This window comes from Furipterus horrens, unplaced genomic scaffold (assembly GCF_987537825.1).
Source record: "Furipterus horrens unplaced genomic scaffold, mFurHor1.1.pri manual_scaffold_11, whole genome shotgun sequence".
NCBI lineage: Eukaryota > Metazoa > Chordata > Mammalia > Chiroptera > Furipteridae > Furipterus > Furipterus horrens.
This window is the reverse complement of record NW_028327181.1, coordinates 52,613,519-52,637,725: the sequence shown is the minus strand read 5'-3', so window position 1 is coordinate 52,637,725 and position 24,207 is coordinate 52,613,519. Positions and strand designations below refer to the sequence as shown.

The window sequence follows — 24,207 nt, the reverse complement described above, 5'->3', positions numbered from 1 at the left end:
GGTATGGCTTGTTTGTGGCTATATCCCCAGGACAGAGAAGAGCATCTGGCATATTTTTTTTTTTAATGAGATGGCTTGAAATGCCATCACTATAGCTTGCAGAAGCACCAGCCAAAAAAAAAGGGGCTGAGATCCAGGGCCCAGAGTGTCGCCAGGAGAGGAGGCAGGCACCATAGGAGCAGGAGGACAGGGCTGGCTCCCATTAGAAGCAACTTCCTGTTCTCATTGATCTATTTCGCTCCCCACAATAAAATTCAATCTCCTGAAAGCTGTGTGTAAAATGGAATGAAAGAATGGCTGCAAAAACCCAGCGCTCCCCTGTCGAGAGAAAACCAACGTGGCTATTATTTCATTCTTCAGTTATGAGGTTTAGGTTAAAAACATCTAGGGAAGATGTTAAAATGTCCTGGATCCTGGTGGGTCCTCTTCCCTTCCATCCCAGAGACTGGATGGAGATCTGGTGTGTGCTCATGCCCCGGGGTAGAGACCATCACCAATCTCAGACCGCGGAGGGCTGGGCAGCACCTTGGCCATGACCTTCCTCTGGGTCAATGGTCGGTGTGAGGCCTGGCAAGGAGACGCGAGGCCCCAGTCTAACAAGTGTGAACTTCACAAATCGAGGAAGGCACTGACTGTTAGAGGCGCCCTTATTTTAAGGGCACTAAGGAAGGGAAAAGAAAAGACACTTCCAATTGAACTGGACACACCACTGACTGCAGGGTGCACCTCATTTCCAAGACACAGGGTGGGACAAAAGTAGGCTTATAGTTCTTCATATGGCAAATAATACAACAATAAATAATAATGCAAGAATAAACTCTGTGTTTCACGTACTCACAGCCATAAACCTACTTGTGCCCAACCCCGTATTAAAACGTTGGGCTGGGGGTGGGGAGGAATGAAAGGTGGGTCTCAGAACCAAAGAACAGGGGTTCCGTAGGTTTCCTGCTGCTCCTCATTTCCATGGGTCGCGGTCTGTTGCCCAGTGACCCTGAGCAGGTCCAGCCGGGAGCTCTGAGTCACCTAGAACCTGGCTTCTCCGCCCTGGCACCGCTGACACTGGGGCTGGGTGATGCGCGCAGCCCTGTAGTGTGCCAGCAGCTCCACTGGCCTTGACCCACTGGATACCTACCTGTGGTGCTTCCCCTGAACGGTGACGGCCAAAAATGACGGGCATTGCCCAATGGCCCCTAGTAGGCAGAATCGCCCCTGAGCCGAGGCCCGCTGCCCTAGAGCCTGAGAAGCTTAACAAGGGCGGACAGGAGGTCCCCTTATCACGGTTTCGTCTTCCACGGGTTCAGGTAACCATGGTCAACCATCATCCAAAAACATTAAATGGAACGTTCCAGAAACAAACAATTCATTGTACGAAGTGCGTGACTTTCTGAGGACCACGCCGAGATCCTGCACCGTCCAGCGTCGCCATCGCTGTCCGCGCCCCACCTGTCCGTCCCTCAGCAGCTCTCCTGGCCGTCACACTGACTGTCCTGGTACCGTAGTGCCTGTGTTCCAGGAACCCATATTTTACTTGATAATGCCACATTCATGTAGCTTTTATAACAGTATGTTGTTATAATTGTTCTATGTTATTTTTAGTTTTTGTTGTTAATCTCTTACTGCGCCTAATTTACAAATTAAACTCTATCATAGTATTTATAGGGTTTGGTACTATATGCGATTTCAGGCATTCACTAGGGGACTTGGACCGTACATCTTGCACAGATGTGGGGGGGCACCACTGTATGTATATTGCGAATAAACAAAGGGGCAGAAGCACCAAGTCAGGTGTCTCCTTTCAAGCCTTCTCTGAGCCTCCGGAATGCTGATGTGTGCAGTGAATCTCCAAAGCAGAGGAAAGGTTTCCAACCGCATTCACTACAAAGCCCTTTCTGGCAGAGAACTTGACAGACCGAGGCTCCCTTGGACTCCCCCTCGGGAGGCAGGAGCAGAGGCAGGCAAGTCGGTGCCCACACACCTGGGCCACCTCGCCAGTTCTTATCCCTGACCTCACCTTCTCCCCACCTTTATTGGCCACACTTGGAGCCCCAGCACCCAGCTCAGTGCTGGGCAGACAGGACTCCTGGGTGCTTGTTGGGTGAAGGCAGGCAGGTGTCACACCTAGGCCTCGGGCCAGGGGTCTGAGCCAGTGCCTCCTAGCCCTTCCTCTGGGGCACAAAAGCCACAAACAGGGGAAAAGGGACAGGATGCTGCTGGGGAGAGCCTCGGGAGAGCAGGCTTTACAGCGGTGACCCCTGGGACTCAAAGGACAAGTTCCCTGACCAGCTCTGCCAGCACAGCAGGCCGTGGCACTCACACCTGTCACTGCTGCATGCCCAAGCCTCCTCTGCCCGTGACCCTGTCCTGTCCTGTTCTGCTCCATGGACCACTCTGGCTGGAAGAGAAGGCTGGGTTTCTTCCTGGTGTGTGGCTGGCCTAGAGCCAGCCAGGACAGAGGGCCACACCTCGCATGATTCACAATGGCATTTCTCTTGTTAAAAAAACACAAGAACAACAACACAGAAGTCAGCATGCCCAGGACTGCCTGTTGTCAAACAATAGGTAGGAGGACTGAATGGGCCGGTTCTGGGACTCGATCTGATCACAGATAAAGCAGCACTCACCTGCCCCTAGGCAACCTGGAGTGAACACCCATTTCCCTTCCCCACTAGGCAATTCCTTTTTTAAATAAAAGTATTTTTTAAGTTAAAAAAACCAAAACTATATATGTGTGTGTGTGTGTGTGTGTATATATATATATATATATATATATATATAAATTTTAAAAAGTGAAAAGCCTAAAAGAATGCTGCATGGGAAACCCCGACCCATGCCCTCTCCTAGGCCTCAGGTGACCCTACAGAGGTTGGTCTGTCCACCAATTTGGTTTCGAGTTCTGCTCTGGCGATCTTCATTATCCCTAAATACATCCTTTGATCACACTTTGATTTCTTCATGTATCAGTGGTGGAGAATGTCCAAAAGACCCCCCACCCCCGGCTCTGTAGGTAGTGGTCCGGCCCACTCTCCTGTGTCTGCCCTCCTTTCTCCTGATCCAGGGTTTCGGAGCCTAGTTAGTTAGTTTTTATTACTTTTTATTTATTTTTATTATTTTAGCTCTTCCTTTGACTACCTGGGATGTGTTAGGTAAACTATTAACCCTCTGCTGACTTTGCATTCCATGAACGTTAAGGAGGCTCTCAGCTCCAGCTCCACTCTGGTTCGCACCCCTCCCCCGCCTCCGCCCCGTGAGCTGAGGATGTCACTGCTGCTTCTGCCTGTCCCTCCCGTGTCCCTCCCTCCTCTGTCCAGCTACAACCATCTGCACATGTTCAAAGCTACTGACATTTAAATTCTGAGGTATAGCCACAATCACCCAGGCTGACACCTAAAGTGGAAAACTAACAAATGGGGTTAAAAACCATGTGACTGTGGAGAGATTTGTGAATTTACTCACCGCTGAGGCCAGGCTCTGTCTGGGGACTGGGGATTCCATAAAGAAAAAGTAGAAACCATGTCCCCACTCTCAGGAGGTGTATAGTCAGTCTAATATGGAGAATGACTCTGAGGTCAATGAAAGAGCACACTGCTGGAATCCAATCATTAGGCAAGGGTACTAAATTGACTGGTTAAGGAAGGCTTCTTGGAGGAGGTGACATTTAAAACAAGGCCTAAACCATGAGAAGTCAGAAACTGTTCTCCCCACTGGTGTGACTCACAACCAACCTTCTGGGACCTTGGAACTCAGTGTCTTGTGAGAGTAACAAACATCCTACCTATTACAGGAACATCTATCTTGGCCACCACCCTATGACACCTTTTCTGAGGAGAACTCATACCCTCACAAGGAATCCTATTTCCTTTCCAGAATGCTCTGCTTGAAAGCTGCCCTAGGAATACTTGCCTCCCTTTAACTTCTACTCCTTGAAGCCTTTGGGAACCGCGTGGAGCAGTTCTGCCCCTGCTTCAGGTCCCTGCAATGGCAGACAGGTCTGATGCCTCACCACACCCAGCAGACTCCTCTCACTAAACACCTGAGCAGGAGTGAGGGTGAGCTACCAGGGCAATATCACTGGATGGGTAATGGGCTTATGGGGCCTCCTACCCCTCTAGGCCCCTCCCTGGGTTTGGTCCATAAGATCACGAGCCAGGTGTCAGACACCAGGTGTCTTGACCCTTCCAATGACGGTGGGTGTGTGGCCCATCCCAGCTGCCCCACAGGGGTAAGTGAACAGTACCTGTTGGAGGCAGAGAGCTCCTGTGAGTGCCAGGGCTGGCTGGAATCCCCGGAGAACTGCTGGGGCGCTCCCAGGTGGTCTCTGGTCAAAGAAAGAACAAGATCGCTTTCAGAACTTCATAAGGCAGAACCTCAGAGGGTCACAGAGCAGAACTAGATGATGAGAGCTGAAAATAAGTCTTGGCTGATCACCTTCCTCTCTAAACCCAGGAACTAGGAGCCTCTTTCTCCCATAGCTTTTCCACCTCCCATGACAACAGAACTTCTTTGCTGGGGACCCTTCTCCATGCCTCGGGGACCAGCTGCATGGCCTTTACTGGGATCCTCTGAACCCTTTCCCCAGTGCCCCTCCCTCCCTTACCCCAGAGGCTGCCAACTCATGGACTTCCTGGGACCCTTCTGTCTCTAGTCCTGGGACCCTAGATGCCAGCCAGGCATTTCCCCCCGAATGCTATTGTCACTGAAACCCCAGAGCACAGAGGAAGAGCCTTGCCTTGGGGGTCGGTACAGAACATGGTCCTTTGTCAAAGGGGGTGATTTCCAAAGTCTGTTCTACATCTTTTTTTTTAAGTATATTTTATTGATCATGCTGTTATAGTTGTCCCAATTTCTGCCACTTTGTCCTCCTCTACCCGGTACCCCCCCTTCCCTCCAGCAATACCCTCTTAGTTCATGTCCATGGGTCGTGTGTGTAAGTTCTTTGGCTTCACCCTTTCCTACATTATTCTTAACTTCCCCCTGTCTATTTTGTACCAACCAATTATGCTTCCTGATCCCTGCACCATTTCCCCATTTCTCCACCTTCCCCCTCCCAGCTGATAACCCTCCAAATGATCCCCATACCTATGGTTCTGTTTCTATTCTGGTTGTTTGTTTAGTTTGTTTTTGTCTTTATTTTTTAGATTCAGTTATTGATAGTTGTGAGTTTGTTGTCATTTTAATGTTCATAGTTTTGATCTTTTTCTTAAGTAAGTCCGTAGACATTTCATATAATAATAGCTTGGTGATGATGAACTCCTTTAGCTTTACCTTGTCTGGGAAGTACTTCATCTGCCCTTCCATTCTAAATGATAGCTTTGCTGGATAGAGTAATCTAGGTTGTAGGTCATTGCTTTTCATCACTTTGAATACTTCTTGCCAGTCCCTTCTTGCCTGCAAATTTTCTTTTGAGAAATCAGCTGACAATCTTATGGGAACTCCTTTGTAGGTAACTCTGTTTTTCTCTTGCTGCTTTTAAGGTTCTTTATCTTTAGCATTTTAATGATGATGTGTCTTGGTGTAGTCCTCTTTGGATACAATATGTTTGGGACTCTCTATGCTTCTTGGACTTGTATGTCTATTTCCTTCACCAAATTAGGGAAGTTTTTCTCCATTATTTTTTCAAATAAGTTTTCAATTTCTTGCTCTTCCTCTTCTCCTTCTGGCACACCTAAGATTTGGATATTGGTACATTTAAAGTTGTCCCAGAGGTTCCTAAGCCTCTTCTCGATTTTTTTTGCATTCTTGTTTCTTCTTCCTGTTCTGGTTGAATGTTTACTTCTTCCTTTTGTTCCAAATAGTTGATTTGAATTCCGGCTTCTTTCCCTTCACTGTTGGTTCCCTGTATATTTTTCTTTATTTCACTTTGTGTTACCTTCGTTTCTTCTTTTATTTTTTTGCCATACTCCAGGAGTTCTCTGAGTATCCTCTGCATCTTATAGGTTGCTTATCTCCATTTTATTTAGTTCTTTTTCTGAGGTTTTGTTCTGTTCTTTCATTTGGGCCATATTTTTTTGCCTCCTCAACTTGACAGTCTCTCTGTGTTTGTTTCTGTGTATTGGGTAGAGTTTCTTTTACTCCCTTAGTAGCGTGGCCTATATAGCAAAGGTACCTGTAAATTGTGTGGGGTGGAGCCTTAGGTATTTGCCAGGGCGGGACCACCCTCTTCACTGATTTGTGGCTCTGGTTGTGGTGGGGGGCTCAGAAAGGGGACAATGCCACTGCCTGGTTTCTGGTGATTTGCATGGTACTCACCCCATTTCCTGTCACTTCCCCTACCTCCCCTATGTGATTGGTGCCCTTCCAGTTGCTTCCCTGAGGTTTGCTTACATTCTAAGACCACGTGGGCCCTTTAAGTGGCAAAAATCAGGCAGTTTCTTCCACTGACCCAACCCCCACTGTTTTTTACAGCCAGAGGTAATGGGGGTTTATCTTTCCAATGCTGAAACCCTGGGCTGTGTGGTCTGGCCTGTGGCTGGGATCACTCAATCCTAGGGTATCCCTCCCTATTTTTATACAGCACACGTGAATGTGGGATTGTCTATACTGCCACTGCCACTGCCACTGCTTGTCTGAGCCACACTGCTTCTCTACCCCATCTCCATGACTGCCCCCTCCTACCTTATGGATGAACGTGGCTTCTTTAAATCCTTGGTTGTCAGACTTTCATATAACTCGATTTCCTGACATTTCTGGTTGTTATTTTTATTTTTATATTTTGAGATCTGGTTGTAGTTCTTTTTATGGTTGCGTGAGAAGGCAAAGGATGTCTGTCTACCTACACCTCCATCTTGACTGGAAGGCTCTACTTCTTGTTTGAATCACAATTGCTGCATCTGACTGGGCCCCTCTTCTGGTGCCCTGCCACCTGGTCCATCTGGAAGGAAAGCTAATACTACAGCTACAGTTTTGTCCCTCAAACACTACTTCACCCATTTCATTCTCATAAAATTATCAAGTGCTGGAAATAAAATTATCTAGTGATGAAAATAATACTTTCTTACCATATAAAATAGGATGCTATAGAGAAGCACAAAGAAGAAAGAAGTATCACCCATAATCCCACAACTGGGAGGTCATTACTACCAACATGCTGGTCACTATATGTCAATTTGTCTTCCAGGCATTTATAAATCTTTAAAAGAGAGCAAAATCATACTGTATGTTCTCTTCATGGGTAGACTTTTATGAGTATCTTCCCAAAGTCATTAAATGTGTTGGGCAGTCTGGAGGTTAGAAGGGATTAACAGCAGAGGGTCTTGAGCTGGACTGCCTGAGTTTAAATCCCAGCTCCGCCTCTTAACACCGGTATAACCCTGGCCAAGTGCTCTCAGCGTCTCAGTTTCCTCCTCCGTAAACAAGATTGACAACGGTATCCACCCAAGGCGGTCATTGTCCTCAGGCCAAATGTTCATATGCAAGCATTTAACATAAAGTTCTTTTTAAAGTTAGCTCAATGTATGAATATAATAAAAATTTCTAATCCTGAAAATTCAAGTGTCTCAAATATTAAAAATAAAAACAAGTAAAACTCGACCCCTGGCTGCTGTGGCTCAGTGGATTGAACGTTGGCCTGCGAGCCAAGAGTCGCTGGTTCAATTCCCAGTCAGAGCACATGACTAAGTTGCACGTCAGGTCCCCTGTTGGGGGCACGAGTGAGAGGCAACCACACAGTGATGTTTCTCTCCCTCTCTTTCTCCTCTCCCCTCTCTAAAAATATATAAACAAACAAACAAATAAATTATTTTTTAAAAAAACAAAACAAAACAAAACAAAAACAAGTAAAACTCTTTCAATAGCTTCTCTCAATTAGGTTTTAAAAGAAGAGGGGTTTTGCCTCAGCTCTGCCTCTAATCTGCTGTGCAGGCCAGGGCAAGACACTCTCCCTCTCTGGTCCTCCAATTCTTAATTCAAAAAAAAGAAGGGGTAGGGCTGACTGGTCTTTTATGCCGCAATACTCCTGCTCTGAGGCTTTGATTGATGATCTTAAAATCTTCTGACCCATTGTTTGGGTGTAAGGAGCTTACAGCTCTGGGAATTGGGTGGTAATGTGGACCCTTTCTCTTCTCTTTCCCTTTCTGAAGGGAAAGTATACAGAATGGAGGGCAAGTAAGGGAAGCAGCAGGGAGCATGTGACCTGGAACAAGAGAGCCATGGGGTCTTCCATGAGGAGTGAACAGAAGAGCAGGCTCAGTGGCTTCCCCAAGGGAGAAGGATGTGCTGACTGGTGCTCAGACACCAAGACTTGGAGAATCCTCCAGGGATCTCGCAGAGACAATGCAGCTGCCTGAAGGATTTGTCCCTGCCCATTTCCCAGTCTGAGCCAGTTCCAACCAATCCAAAACACAAAGTCACCAGAAGCCTCGGGCAGAGAGAGGCCAGGCCAGGCAGACATCCAGAGAGCACCACTGTGGCTCTGGCTGAGTGACCTCACCAGTGGCAGGAACCACCAGCCCAGATGACCATACCACCCACAGGGAGGAAGCCATTTCCAGGTCGTTTCCAATACAAGACTCGCTCATCTATTTACAGCACACCAGGCCCCCAACCAAGCCAAAGAAAAACTGCAGGGGCAGCTCAGGGCCTGTGTTCCTCTGGATTGAGACACTTTTGCATTCTCTGGGGTTCCATCCCTGGAGTTCTAGGTCATTCCAGGTGACCATCCAGACTCCTAACAGAGTCACTGCCTTGCACGTCCCAGAGGCTCTGGAGACAAGGTCAGGTGAATGGAAAAAGTGAGATGCTCTCCCAGAGAGCTCCATCCAACCCAAGTCATGAGAAACACATTTTTCCCTAAAGGCAACTCAGACTCAATTCGGACCTCTTCCACCAAAACCGGGGGGGCCCAACACACACACATGAACTGACATGAACCAAACCAGGCTGACAGAAGCTGCTATTCGAGCCACCAAGGCTATAAGCCAGAAGCTGTAATTTCCGCATCAACGGATTAACGTGGTTGCCCCACGTAGAATAAAACCTTTAAAGAAAGAGTACACTTGAAAGGATGAAAGCGATGTAAATCTGGCTTTCAGATCACAGGCATGCCCTCCTTAGGATAACAAGAACAATAGTAATACTAATAATAAAACAGTACATGAAGTAGGAGTTACTGATTTTCAAGTCACTTTTGGACTTCAGTTCGCCTTGTTAAGAGAGGTATTAACTTCTCACAGGGAAGACACAAGCTTTCCTGGACCTAGGCCACTGGTCATAGTGATCTGCCTTGGGCTCACCGGTAAGTCTAGGTTTCACCTCATACTCCCTCAACCTCCTTCCCACGCCATCACTGGTGGCCTCCTGCTCCTGACTGGTCCATTTCCTGGCCTTGGGGTGGTTCTCTGCTGCCCCCAGTGGCTGCCAGGTAAAATAAGCACAGGTACCAGCAATGGCTGGAATCTGAGATTCCTTGGTCCCCTCCTCTTTGCCTCTTTTTTTATACTCCTCTTAGCTGTGGCTTCTCTCCTGGCCCCTGTTTTCCTCACCGGGAGGGCCTGGGGGACTTAGGTTTTCCTAGACAGACGGCAGCCCTGCTGGCCCCATCTGTAGCCCTTGTCACCCCTCATCTGGAAGCTGGGTTACTACCAGGCTGCTATCCACATGCCCTCCCCTAACCAGGCAGATGAGTCCAGGAGAATCACAGGAGCCCCGTGCCCCAGTCCAGGGGTCGGGCCAGCCCTCTAGAGAATGAAAGCTGCCGCAGGCCACCGTGGGAGCCGTTAGCACCTGGAGGTCTTGCTTTGCTCTCCCTGGGGACACCCAGTGGCAGAGCCTCTGGTCTCCTCCCACACATCAGTGCTTCCTGGGCCCCTGGCTTTGTAACCACGGCCCAGTTAGGGGTCTCTGGCTACGGAATATTCCTAGCCCCTTCCTGAAGTTAAATGAGAAACTACTGTTCTCTGAACAGCCATCTGTGCCTGGCCCACTTCAAGTCCCCTCACACTGGGTGTCCCCTTCAGTAGCCAGAAAACATTATAAAGGGGTGCTATCATTTCTATTTTTAGTGGAAGACACTGAGGCCTCAGTGAGAAACAGCAGAGCTGGGACTCAGTCTGACAGCAAAGACCACCCTGTGGCAGCCACACCAACACCCCTGAGCTCCGTGCGGGGGCCCTGGGAGCTGCAGGCAGTCTGTGCTGTTTCCATCTCTACACCACTCAAAATTAGTGTTGTTCATTTACTATAACAAATATTTATTACCTAAATATGTGATAGGTATTTAATGTAATAAATTATGTTGTTGATTATAATATTAATATATAATTTTACATCTTAATATATTATTAATTATTATAATATTTGAGGGCCTACTCTGTATCTGGCACTGTTCTTGACATGGGAGAAAGTGCAGGGACTTTGACAGGTTGAACTCCTTCCTCCTCCTTCAGCTTACATTCTAATAGTAGTGATACTATCCTAAGTTCGGACTATCAGTATATAAAATTTCTGATGAATAAAAACTTAAACTATTTCTAATGGGGGGTCAGGGGAGGAAATCATGCCAGGAGACAGGTAATAAATAAGTAAAACATATCAGGTTGGATGGTGGTACGTACTAAGGAGATTAAAGCAGAGAAGGGGATAAGAAGTGTTATTAGAAAAGTATGTAACTTTGGTCAATGTGAAAGGCACCTTTATTATTATCTATTGCTGCATCACAAATTACCCCAAACTTGGCAGCTTAAATAAACAAGCATTTCTTGCCCCCTGGATTCAGTGAGGCCGGCACTGGGAGCGGCAGAGCCGGTGGCTCTGGCGCAGGCTCTCCCGCGAGGCTGCAGTCAGTGTATCATCACCTCTGGCATCACTGAGGGCTTGACTGGGCTGCAGGCACTACTTTCCAGATGGCTCACTGCATGGGGCAGGAGCGTAGTTCCGGCTGCAGGGATGCCTCCACCCTGGCAGCTGCCTGCCCTGAGAGTGAGTGAGCCAGGAGAGCAGTGGAGCCATGCCATCTTTTATGGCCTAGCCTCAGAAGCGATGCTCCGTCATGACCGCCAGATTCTACTGGTCACAGAGACCAACCCTGGCAGAAGGGGGAGGGCCTCACTAGGGCGTGAGTGACAGGACAGGGGTGCACCGGGCCGTTCTGGAAGCTGGCTACCCCACTAGTGAAAGAGTAGGCCAGGCATGTGTCTGAGGGAAGAGAATCCCAGGCTGAGGGAACAGAAGTAAAAAGGCTCAGAGGCAGGCACAGATCTTGATCTTCAAAGAGCAGCAAGGAGTATGGTGTGTGTGAAGAGACGGAAGTGGAAGAGGTCAGAGGGATCAGGGGCTGCGATGGGTCATCCAAGGCAGTTTCTCAAAGGGGGTCCCCAGACCAGGAGTGTTCCCTGGGACCTAACTCATTAGAAATGCAGGTTCTTGGCCCTCCCCAGGTTCCTAAATCAGGAACTCTGAGGGTGGACCCTGTGATCTATGTTTTAACCAACCTGCCAGATGATTTTGGTGGATGCCCAGGTTTAAGAACCACGGTTCTAGGGTCTTAAAGATCATGACAAGGACTCTGGCTTTTATTTTGAATGTAGGGTCAGCCATTGCAGAGTATTTTTTTAAATGTTATTTATTTATTTTTAGAGAGGGAGGAAGGGAGGGAGAAAGAGAGGGAGAGAGACATCTATCGGGTCCCTCTTGCATGTGCTTGACTGGAAACGGAACCCACAACTCAGGCACATGCCCTAATTGGGCCCTGTACTAGCAACCTTTCGCTTGCTTTGTAGAACGACGCCCAACCCACTGAGACGCGTGGGTCAGGGCCGTTGCGGGGTTTTAAGTAGCTAAGGGACACGATCCATGGCTGCTGCTGTGCCAGGGTCTGCGTCTGAGGATGCTTCCTGGAATGAGCCAACTGTGCCCTGAGCATGTCAGGTACTCTAGTGGTGCCATTTGTGAATGCTGCCTCTCCCTGACCAGCCTGTCACTGCTCCAGAGGCCTGACAAGCTTGGGCTCCTCTCGAACACCCTCCAGAGGACAGGCAGGGGTCAGACAGGGTGCCATAGGACAGGGGCCACCCAGGTGCGACTCCAGCCCTGCGGACCTCATTGGAAGCATCCCCTCCCCTGAGAGCCCAGGCTCTGTGGATCTGCGGGTGCATCACTCAGGCAGGGTCGCAGAAGGGGGTGCCAGGCAACGACCCCTGCCCCCGCTCTGGAGCCATGCTACTCCACGCTGTTTTCAGGCCCCGTGGGCATGGAGATGATTCCTGAATGATCTAGTGACATGTGGAAGAACGGCCTGACTGAAGAGATTCTTGCTTGGGAAGCTTCATTCAGAGCCACCTCCCGTGGGGGCTTCCACACCTGCCCCGACCCTGTCCACACACAGCTCAGGTCCCTCGGGAAGGGGCAGCGCAGCTGACCTCGCAGCAAATGGAAAGACACATGGGGTCATCACAAACACCTGCCGAGCCCCTGACGGCCAAGGACTGTGCTCTGCAGGGTTGCCCAGGCGTGACCACCAGCAGGAGGGCTGCTGAGCCTGGGCTGGCCCCTCTAGTCTCAGGCCGCCAGAAAGTCTTGACCGTGGCCACAGGGCCTGGAGCTTCAGCAAACCCAGACCCCAGGCCTTGGACACCTGAGGTCTCCACTGACAAATGCATGGCAGGAGTCAGGGCTGGGCAAGGGGAGAAGGGAGCGGGGGAGGTACAGCCCTGCCAGCCCTGCAGCGCTGCCCTGAGCAATGAGAGCTGGGGACACCAGGATGCCGCTGTCATGAGAGAGGAAAGAAATGGAATGGAGACTCAGCCCTCAAGTATTCTGAGGCAGCCTAGAGCTCAGACAGTGTTGAAGCCCAGGTCCAGCTCTACATGCACAGCGTGGTCCTCAGCCTCAGTTCCCTCACAGTAAGGCAGGGGCAACACCGCAGGAGCCTGGTGGTGGGGCGACCAGCCGGTGAGGCACAGAGAGCTCCCAGCAGTCTCTGACAGACGGTGAGCCCCCGAAGCACATTAACCCACAACAATAATACCAACAGAACAAAAACCTCCCTTCTCTCTGTTCCCAACTTCCACCCTCCAAGCTTCACAGAGCACATCTCCCAAAGGGAGGTGGGGAGGGATCCCTCGATGAGCTAATGGGGAAGAGGGCACTACAATGCCTTCTTGGCATTTCTGAGATATCGGGGTGTCCCTTGGTTACCCAGAGAAACATCACTATCCAGGGTCCGCAACTTCCTACTTTACAGCAGCTCAGAGGATCCTTACACAACTCTGCGACCCAGGTGGGCCGGGGGCCTGTATGCCCATTTCACAGATGGTACCGAGACTGGTGGGATCCTGGCCCTCTGATACTGGCCTGAACCAAGCTCTGGACTGGCTCCAGCCTGCACACAAGGCCTGGGAAGAGCAGGGCCAGGAACAGGGGAGGGACTCTAGTGAGGAAAGGGGTAGGCTGCCTGCAACTCTCTGAGCCTATCCTTCAGCCTCTCTAGGATCCCTGACGTACCAGCCTCCTTCCAGAGTGCACACCTAGGTGAACTCCCTCAACTTGGGTTGAGGGGGCAATGAGGGTTGACAACAATGCAGGAAAAGGGTGTCTTGTCACTGAGCCAGTAGATGTTGACAACCAACTGCCAGTTGACCCCCGTCTTAGGGTTAAGAAGATTATAAGTAGATACCAAGAAGCAAATTCTATCAAAACCGAAGCCTGGACACTCAGGATCCAAAACCTAAGCACAGGTGTCTGGCAAAGCTCCAGTCTGGCTTCCCAAACGTAGTTTTCCATCAGGATCGTAGGGGCCACGTGTTAAAAACACTGATTCCCAGATCCACACTTTGAGATTCTGGTTCCGTAGGTCTTGGGTGGAACCCAGAAGTCAGCATTGTAACAAGCCGTCTCAAGGACTGACCAGGTGGAGGGAAACTAGCAGAGTGCATAGTAACATGGTGCGGAACTAGCCACAGACTGGGACAAAGACGAGACAAAACCCCAGGGCACGGGTCAGACGTGGGCTCAGGCGGGGTGAGAAGCAAGATGTGTGGTAGCCACGGAGGCTGACTCCCCCAAATGCCCATCACCTTCACCCTGACCTTCTATAAATATCAGGTTCACAATGTCTGTCCCCAGAGAGCTCCAACTGTGACCTGAGGCTTTGTATCTGTTTTGATTCCCGGGGGGAGACTTATGAATTAGAGTGAATTCTCATAACCCCTTCAGCGTGACTGAGTCCTTAGAAGTCCTTCCTAGAATATGGGGGTGAGAAAGACAGAGGAGAAAGCATTGCACCGAAGGGAGGCGGGAGGGAAAGGACACCAGAAGGTTCTAGCAAGCGGGCACAGGTGGCGGTGGATGCCTCCCTCACAAAGCCTTATCTTAAGCCCCTGAAGGCAAAGTCCCGAGTCAGGACAAGGAAGATGAGTGTAAGTTACGCAACTGGCGTAGACAGAGCTGACAGATCAGGACCCACAGGATATTCTCATCCTGGCTGGGACCTGGGGACAGTCCGGGTGACCTCATGGTCCTGTGTGCTCCCAATCAGCATCCTCCAGACTTTCTGAGCACTAACTGTGAGCAGGCACCAGGCCTGGGACGGAGCTGGAGTTCCCAGCATCAGCCTGTCCTCAGGGAGCTGCCACACGGCGGGGGGAAGGCATGGATGACCTCTTCCCGCCGCAGCCATGACTCCTGCTGCCAAGTCCACCCCTCCCACCAGATGTGCTTTGAGGCAGGGGCTGTGTCCCACACATGTGTGCCTGTCTCCCCGGCACTGAGCACAGTAGGCCCTCAATAAGCGTTTGATGAATGAAGACTCGGATCAGAACAGCTTAACAGAACTAAGTTCAATTATTAATACATGGTCAATGGCTGATTTAAAAAATGAATGTGTGCACATGTGTGTGTGTATAGATGAGAACATATAAACAGATGGAAAGATAGAAAAGAGACAGGGAGAGTAGACAGAGCACCAATTCCCTTCACTTCATGTGAATTACAAACCAAGCAAGCAGCCCAAACGAAAAAGAGCAAAAAACATACGAGGTCTGTCCAGAAGGTATCCAGCCATGTACTATAAAAAATACAGACATTTACTGAAGAAGATATAAGATACAAGAAACATTGTACACAGGACAATGACGCCTCAGTCCCCTTCAAAGTAGGCACCTCAGGACCTCACACACTTCTTCCAATCGCCATCAGTGAATCTCATTGATGGTCTGAAATCTCTTCCCTTTCAAAGGTGATTTTAGTTTTGGGAAAAGCCAGAAGTCACAGGGTGCCACATCTGGGCTGTAGGGGGGCTGAGTCACCTGGGTGATTTGAGGTTTCACCAAAAAATTCTGTACAAGACGTGATGCATGAGCAGGAGTGTTGTCGTGATGAAGCTGCCAATCACCAGTTGCCTATAGCTGCAGCCTTCTGAATAATGCCAATAGTTCCCGAGGAGGAATGTTCAAGATTAACACAAAATTTGATGCAGATTCATTGCTCTACTCGCTCAGTCATTTTGAATGCGACAGCCACACAGTACCCATGCTCACTCAATGGCATCTACTGTCCCCACTGACTGGTACAGTGAAGTCATCATTGTTCATGCATGCACATTCTAGTCCACTCTTCTTGGTTGCCAGGTTACACCGATGTCATGCACACCATTCTGGTTATATTAACAATGGCTGGACTTTATCTGGACAGACCCTGTATATGGGTGATTCAGAGAAAAACTATTACAAATGATCAATAAAGAAGAAAGAATGCTTGTTTTCTCTGAAAATTGGATAAATGAGAACTAAGATGACAACAGACACTGTTTTTTCACCCACTGGATATAAATGTAACATCTTTCAAGACTGATAATCTCTAGTGAGCAAAGATGTTGAAAACAGGCTGCGAGTGCCTCTGAAGGCAGTGTGGAGAAGTTTCAGAACCCCAAGTGCACGTGCCCCTTGATTGACAACAGTTCCAGGTGCACGATGGCATAAGTAGAAAGACAGGGTTTGGAGCAGGGTTTTTTTTTGTTTGTTTGTTTGTTTTTTTGTCAGAGGGAAAAAATTCTGGAGTAACACCATGAATGCCCACCAATAGGGGACTGGTTATGCTGTGCTGACAGGATGGTATAGGGTGCAGCTGTTCCAGTGAATGGGGTCCATCTGGGGGAGCAATGTGCGCAGCATCTGCCGAGCACACTACGGCATGACCTGTGCATGCAGGGGCTCATTTATAAAAGGGCCTCAGTAAAATGGATAAGCATGGAAAGTTCCTAAAATACTACACAGCATTTGGTGCTGGTTAATTCTTATCTCTCTCTTTATTTATTTTTAGAGAGAGGGGAATGGAGGGAGAAAGAGAGGGAGAGATACACCCCTAACTGGGGACCTGGCCCGCAACCCAGGCATGTGCCCTGACTGGGAATCGAACCAGCAACCTTTCAGTTCGCAGGCTGGCAATCAATCCACTGAGCCACACTAGCCAGGGTTGATGTTGGCTAATTCTTTAAAATGAAACCAAAGTAAAACAAAAAAGAAACAAGCAAACAAAAAAACCAAAAACCTCTATTCTACAGGGCACCCCATTTGAACGTTTTACCAGGTACATTAGAACTGCCCACGAAAGAGACAAAACTGTGTAGTGTTGGAGCAGGAATAAAGAGAAAGAGTGACAGAAAAAGGAAAACAAGAAGCAGACCCACATAGACCGGTTTAGTGCATGTTCTTCAGGGCAATGGGGGAGGGCTGACTCAGTCAGTATGTGCCGTCAGAAAATTAGGACAACTATTTGAGAAATCTTGAGGTGGATTCATTTCACACACATTTTCTGAAATTAAATTCCATCTGGATTAAACATTTTAAGGAGCAGGGAGATGTCCATGAGTGTGCTAGAAGAAAATATTGCCTTCTTTTGTGAGTGAGGGCCTTTTTAAAGGGTCACCTCCAAAATGGAAATTGTAGAAGGTAGAGATGGACTTTAGAAAAACCACCATTGGAATTATAAACCAGCATAAAGAGTTAGAACTACTTGCGGCACATGGTCGAGACCCTTCTCTATGAATTGTCCAAATCCCAGGGGTGCCCCTCGTTGGCCACAGCTGTTTGAAGCAATGAACAGGATTTGGGGTGAGCACCTCCTGCTGTCATGACCATTTTCTGCTAAATGGCTGCTAAAGAGAAAAGGGCAAGTCTGCAGAGTTTTAAAGAAATGTATGAAGCAAACCTGGAGAAAGGAGGGGCACAAGACATCACAAAGTCCCAGAGACAGGATGATCAGCTTGACACCTGATTTTCTAGCTCTGAAGTGGGGCCTGCCCTGTGATGCCCCATAGCTTTCTAAAATGGCCTTATTCATAAGCTAGTTTGGGTGCGCTTCCATTCCCATAACAAAGCAGCCCCTGCCCATGGATGAGCACCAAACTGCAGGGCCCTGTAAATAGCCAACGCCAGCCTCCAAGCCATTAGATTGTCTCTGCAACGTTCTGTGAACATGCTGAATTGTGGCTTCTTAACGTGCCCCAAGTAGGTCTTCCATAATCTCTGTGTGGAAGAATCACACCGCTCAACGGTGAAGTTTCTCTTCCCAGGAAGTGGTATTTTCCACTCATACATCACCTTTTTGATTTGTTTCCTGAGAAACTCAGCACTTAGGAACTTCAATCGCTCTGCATCGCTAATCCATATTTAGAGGACTTTCCAGTAAAAGGTGTGACTTGACGTTTAGAAATAATGCTCAAAATCACTAAGAGTGTTGCTTTTCACAAGACAGAGGGAAATTGTCAGAAAGAGCGATGGCTATTCTGAGGAATAGAAATAAGTAATCATCTCTGTGAGGCGCAGCCATGAAGGCACCTCCGAGCTGCAGGAGTCCCAGGAGGCCACCCAGCCCCTGGGACACAAAGCACACACAGAAGTCCTTGTCGTGAACCAACACTGCAAAATAGGTATGGAAAGGCTGGGCAGAAGCCTCGAGGAAGGGCATTCAGGGTACAGGAGATGGCACAAATTGGGGAAGAAGAATAGGCAGCATTTTGGAGCTGAATGAAATAGGATTCCTCGGGAAATTGCATGAGGAGGCTAAAGGAAAGAAAAGAGAAGAAAAGAAAAGGGAAAAAAGCTCAGCGACGAGGCCCGAGAGCTTCATTCACTTGGGGAAACGGTGGGATGCTACACGCAGGGGCAACCTTCACGGTGGGCTCAGAGTGGTGCTTCCCGCACTTGAGGCCCATCAGCATCACCCAGAGGGCTGGTGGGAACAGAGGGCGGCTTCCCAGTGCCAAAGTTTCTGATTCCCAGGTCTGGGGAGACCCGAGGAAGTGCACTTCTAACAAGTTCCCAGGTATGTTGATGTTGGTGCCCGGGAACCCCACTTTGAGAACCACAGGCCTAGAGGAAGACAAGGAGGGGCAGTGTTCTTGGCAACAGTTCACTCTGCCTCCAGGTGTCGGAGGCAGCGCCATTAAAAACATTTTTTTTAAGGCACAACAATGAAAGCAACCCACAAATTCCTTCTGACTTGAAAGCATCCACTGCTGATGCCATCGCCCCCAGGCAGGTGGTGCGGCTGGAAGCCACAGCGAATATTTACGTTGCCCCAAGAGATCCAGAAAAAGGAAAGTGAGCCTCACCGGGCAGGTGCTCTGAGAGCAAAGAAGAGATCCGGCAGGACCACAAATATGCAGGCTGTCACAGAACCGTCTCGCGGGCTTCGTCCTCAGCCCTAAAGCCCGCGGCTAGACGCTTCTGCATTTGCACACCTGGTAAGAAGAATTCACTCCTGGGGTGCCGGATGGAGCCAGCTGGGTGGGGATGTCGTGTCCAAAAGCACCGTGACTGTGTGCTCTCCTGACCCTTTCCACTCTGTTTCCCAAGGCTTTGCCCCGCTGCCCTCTTGATATGCTTCTCCATAGTGTACCCACCCCAACCAGCACATATCATGTTTATATACCATCAGCAGAAAGCAAGCGAAGTATTTATCTGTGGCAGGAAGGGGGAGGGGAGGGAGTCTCCTTGACTCCCAGCCTGGCACACTCCCCCTTCTGTGGCAGAGGCCACGTGACCTAGAATCCTTGGATGCCCCTCACACTATATAAAACATGACCAGGGCCCTTTCAGGCTCCAGCTTATGCATCTCAGCCCTGGAAGAAACCCCAGAACACAAGGCCACTTCTTTAGAGGAGCAGAGGAGGACAGGATGTTATGCTGGGGAAGGGAAAGCGAGAGAGAACATCCTCTATTTCAGAGAAATTACTTGTAACCTACTTACAGAAGCATTACAGGACCAGGGAGGAATCATTGGAAAACACCTAAGAGCAAATGAGGAAATAAAAGTGCTCCCGAGTCCCATCACTCAGAAAGAACCACTGTGAACAAGCACCCCGCTCCCGCCTCCCACACACACCCCTGAATGCAGAGGTGTATCATGGGAGCAGAGGGCACCCTGGCCAGCAGGAATCTGGGACAGAGAGCAGTGGTGGCAGACAGCTGGGCCGAGTCTACAGGGCCCCTGGGGTCTGTCCCTCAGGGGAATATAGAGCTTGAAAGGGCTTTCAAAACCAGCCCGACGCCCTCGTTTAGGGACGGGAAACGAAGACTTGCACCACGGAGCTGACTAAAGCCTGACCTCCAGCCGACTCCTCTCTGGGACGCGCAAGAGCGGCCAAGAGAAGGACCAGAAGCAGCAGAAAATCAAATGCTTTAAGTGTCTCTTTTCCGCAGCTTGTCCGAAAGCTTTTCCGCACTTCCTTCTCTTGGAACCACCGGAATTCTGGGACCCAGGCAGCTATTTGAAGCCAGAGCCTCTCCTCCACATTCACTGACATTCTGACAGTGCAGCAGGGCCGCAGGCCACCTTGCCTGCTGCTAGTGCCACCTGACCCCATGTCAGCTGTGGGACACGTGGGGGACAGGCTGCGCCTCTGCAGGGCATCATGGAGGACATGATACCACTTCCTTGGCTTAGCAGTGTCCACGGAGACCACTAGTGGCATGTTGTGCTGGGGCATGTGAAATGGACTGGTGATCTGGAGCTGCCCCCAAATGCCGCCAACTAGGTAGCTCAAATCACAAAACGGTGCTGTGTCACAGTTCTGGACGCTGCAAATCTGAGATGAAGGTGTTGGCAGGGTGGTCCCTTCGGGAGGACGGGAGGAGAATCTGTTCCAGGCTCCTCTCTCCCAGTTCCTGGTAGCCCTAGTCACTCCTTGGCTCATAGATGGTGTCCTCCCTCTGGGGCCCCAATTCTCCCTTTTGTAGGGGCCCCACATACTGTCAGGGCCTGCCATGCTCCAGTACGACCTCATCTTAATGTAATCATCTGCAAAGACCCCATTTCCAAGGTCACATTCACAGGGAGGGGGTGAGGGCGTCAACATCTCTGGTGGGAGGGGGGCACAGTTCAGTCCCTGTCAGGAAGCAAAGGGCTGCCACTGGCTGGGGACCAGGGGCTGGGATGGAGGTCGGGCTAACACAGGAAGCTGATTTGGGGGCCAGAAAGTCTTGTTTATCTAGAGGAATCGGGGGGTTCAGCAGCAGAGGGTCTAGGTCTGTGGCAGGGCCCAGAGGGGCAGCAAGGAGACCGACCACTGGGGACCAAAGACAGCTGGAGGCCAGATGGCACACAGGCCGGGCACGTGCGTCCCGTCAGACTGCTTGGGAAAATAATGAAAACTTTCTGTAACGGCTGGAACACAGCTTTGCTCCAACCTCCCACCCCAGGGGCCCTCAGTCACCAGGACCCCCCATTAGGTCCCCACAATGGCCACTAAAGGGTTAATGCCTGGGGTAGAGGGCAGGGCCCCCTCCAGCATATCTGCCCACAGTTCCTCCCTGTGTCAGACCACTCAGTACCTTCCTCCACTCTCACCCATTATAGGAGCTATTTCTTCTCTGGTTGGGGGTACCTTTGAGCACCCAGCTAGGCATTTTCCACAGCTGGCAAGAGGGCAGGGGCCCGCTGTGTACGAGGCCCAGCTCAGCATCTGTCCAAGGACGACGGGACCCTTCAGAGTCGGGTCTCCGTGCCCCTGCGCACAGCCCAGCACAAGGCACCCAGGGAGTGGCCCGCACTAAACACAGGCGTCTTGCATGACTAACAGCTCACCCTGTTCTCCTCCTCCCTCGCCTCTTGGAATCCAACTTGGACTGAAGTAACAGAAAAGCTGTTACTCCACTCCTTGATCTTCCTTCAATAATAAAGATCTCATAATCAGGAACTCATGCCAGCCTTACATATGGAGGCAAACTCCCAACCAGCAGGGGTGATGAGCACGTTGGCATTATGACTCCTTGTTTCATGTAATTGTAGAGCCGCAGGGACCTTCTGAGGTCTAATCAGGCAGGAAGGAAAACCGACTCCAACCCACAAGGAAAGTCCCATGTAACGATCTCTTCCCCACTTCAGGAAGCCGTCTTTGCAGACATGCAGTCATTTGCATTGTGCTTGCCCACGCCACCCCTGCACGAAGCCATCCAAGTGGATAATGAGGGCTGGGGACACTGAGCAAACGCTCGTTGCTTGATAATCAAGTCACATGGTCCTTGCCCACTCACTTATCAGAATATAACCTACAGATAATTTCCATTTTACTAGGAGTTCCAGAGTTCTCTTCCCTGTGGACCCCAAATTCCTGCTGCAGCCACACATTCCCCGTGCTCCCTGTGCTCCCAGAAACGCTTCCTGCATTTCAAAGCTCCAAGAATAAGGCAGAGTGTGGGATGCGTTTGAAGGTCCTTCTCTGGAAGTCAATGCCTTATAACTATTGATCAATGTCAATCATTTCTCCTTAGATCCTTCATTCTCTCACCTGGTTCTATTTCATAATCTCTAATTTTCGAGTGCATTCATAAAATATCTTTCTGACTTTGTGTCTAATGCCAATTCTCCTCTGTAATACTTGGAACAAATCCATGAGCCTCTGTTTGAACACAGATCAAAGTCAATACCCTCAAGAGTTAGACACATAAAATGCATTCATGAAGCCAACTGAATATAAGAACAATCAAGGGGAGTGGCAGCCTTCTCAGCTCCACCCACTTGTGCTCAGGCAGGAAGGTGGGTCCTGCGTGGCCACACCTCGTGATCTTTCAAGAGAAGACAAGTACTAGGGCATTTATGAAAAACCTCCCAATTTTTCAATGTTGGCAACTAATTGAACATTTTCAAGGATTGTGTAGACAGAATGAAATGTTTCTGTGGACAGTCTCTGGCCTCAAGACCGCCTAGCCCATGACATCTACTCTACCTTGATCCTTGCAGGGCAGCTCACCGGGCTCTGGAGACCCTGACTCTGCCTTGCCCCTCACACCCCGGCCACCGCGCACAGAGGCACTCTAGGGCCGCTTCCCTAGAAGTTCAGTCATCACAGCCCAGCACTTTTTAAAAAGAGTTCAAAGCAAGCAAATGTCATTCCTTATGGGCATACAACTCACAGCCGTCCTATATCTTTAATTAATTAATATTGGTCGATCTAACAACTGGTAGATAGATATCCTGCCGCTTGAAACAAATGAGCTCTTTGATGCAATTGGCAGGGCCCTGGGCTGTGCACTGACAAATGGTGAGGGGACAGTGACTATTCGCTGGCACATGCTTCCTAACTGAGCAGAGGTAAACGTCTCCAGAGAGCCAAAAAAAGAAGAAGTAGTAACTGGACAATGCTGCATCTTCAAGGCCTGAACTGTTTCACTAGACTCTGAGCTGCTTGAAGGCAGGGTTCGTGTTCATTTTATCCAGGTGTTAGGGTGCCATGCAGGGTAAGAAAACAAAACCAGTATCAGCCCCAGATCCTTGGACTTAGCCTTAGCTGGAATTAGAGTTGAAAGCAGAGTCCATAGAAGGTTTTAAAATAGCAAAAATGCTGAGATTAAAAAAAAAAAAAGTTGAGCTATTGACTCCAAAGCTTTGATATCATAAGACCTGCCACTACATCCTATTATACAGATAAGAATGAAAAGTAGAAGCTACAGTTGGCTCTACGTATCTGTGGGTTCCTCATCTGTGCATTCCATCAACCACAGGTTGAAAAAATATATTTTTAAAAGTTATGTTGTGGCTGATGTGTACTGCGTAGTTAGGCATATGATGATTACATCTGTACTGAACGCGAACAGGTTTTTTTTCTGTCTATTGACATGCACTTACACCATATTAAGTATTACAAGTAATACAGAGACTGTTAGATAGGACAAGGATCTCAAGGTCTGGGCCGTTTTTACTGAATGGCTATTCTTACTAAATAATAAGATGTAGCATGGTATTTTGCTGACGTAGCTGTAACCCGATGAGCATGATAGGAACCCAACTGGTAAGTTAACCCAACTGCAAAGAAGAAATCAACATTTAATTAACCAAACAGTTTATGTAAGCAATGCCTAAGCCTCCCCTCAGGAGCCAGAGCTTTGGATGTAAATCCCCTGTCTCCTTTACTTGCTGTAAGTAAATAAACTACCTAACAACAACCACGTCTCGTTTTTTACTAGAACACCCCAAGCGATGAACCCCTTGAGTTTAGTAACAAGATGACTTAAAGGCATGGGGGGATGTGTATGGGTTATGTGCAACTGCTACACCATTTTATATAAGAGACCTGAGCATCTGCAGATATCAGTATCTGCACAGGTGCTGAAACCGATTCTCCACAGGTACCAAAGAATGACTATATGCACAAGGCAGTCACCCTGACAACACTTAAGAATATAAACATTTGCCAGGCGAAGTGCCTCTCTTGGCAGTTTTATACTCATTCTATATCTTGTCACCATAAAGTCAAGTTATTTGTCTTCATGAAGCTCTTCATGAGTCTAATAGTTTATGGTTGCATGACCTTTAACCTTGCAACTATAATGCACATTACTTGTTTGAAGAAAACTAATTTCTCATTGTATTTCCATAAGAGAAAACTGGATTTAAATTTACTCTTGAACTTCATAGTAACCGATCCATTGACTATGTCTTCATTAATCTTGTTACTAAGTCTTCTTGCCAAGTTATAAATAGGTGATGACTATTAGAAAACACTTAAAAATATAAAGCAGACATTTTCACTCTTTTTAAATAGCAGAGCCTGATTCAGTGGGTTCATGGTAAAGCCCGTGTGTTGGTATTTTTAACAAACTCCCTAGGTGCTTCTGATGCCCACCAAGTGTGGGGACCAGGCAGAAGGAATCTCCAGCTGAGGTGTCTGAGAAACTGTTTCTGAATGGCACCAACAAAGTTACCAACCCAGCAAAGTCCCTAACATGCCTGCTTTTGTTAACAATTTCATTGTGATGTAATTCACATACCATAAAATTC

General features: G+C 48.9%; 1 protein-coding gene across 4 annotated transcripts in view; it reads right to left on the bottom strand.

Annotated features, from left to right (window-relative positions):
- GAS7 (growth arrest specific 7) overlaps positions 1–24,207 on the bottom strand; it is a 207,164-nt gene that overhangs the window by 48,630 nt on the left and 134,327 nt on the right. For all 4 annotated transcript variants that reach the window (XM_090291149.1, XM_090291150.1, XM_090291152.1 and 1 more), the window contains exon 3: positions 4,235–4,315. In XM_090291149.1, the coding sequence (XP_090147275.1) occupies positions 4,235–4,315 (81 nt within the window). The remainder of the gene's footprint in view (positions 1–4,234; positions 4,316–24,207) is intronic.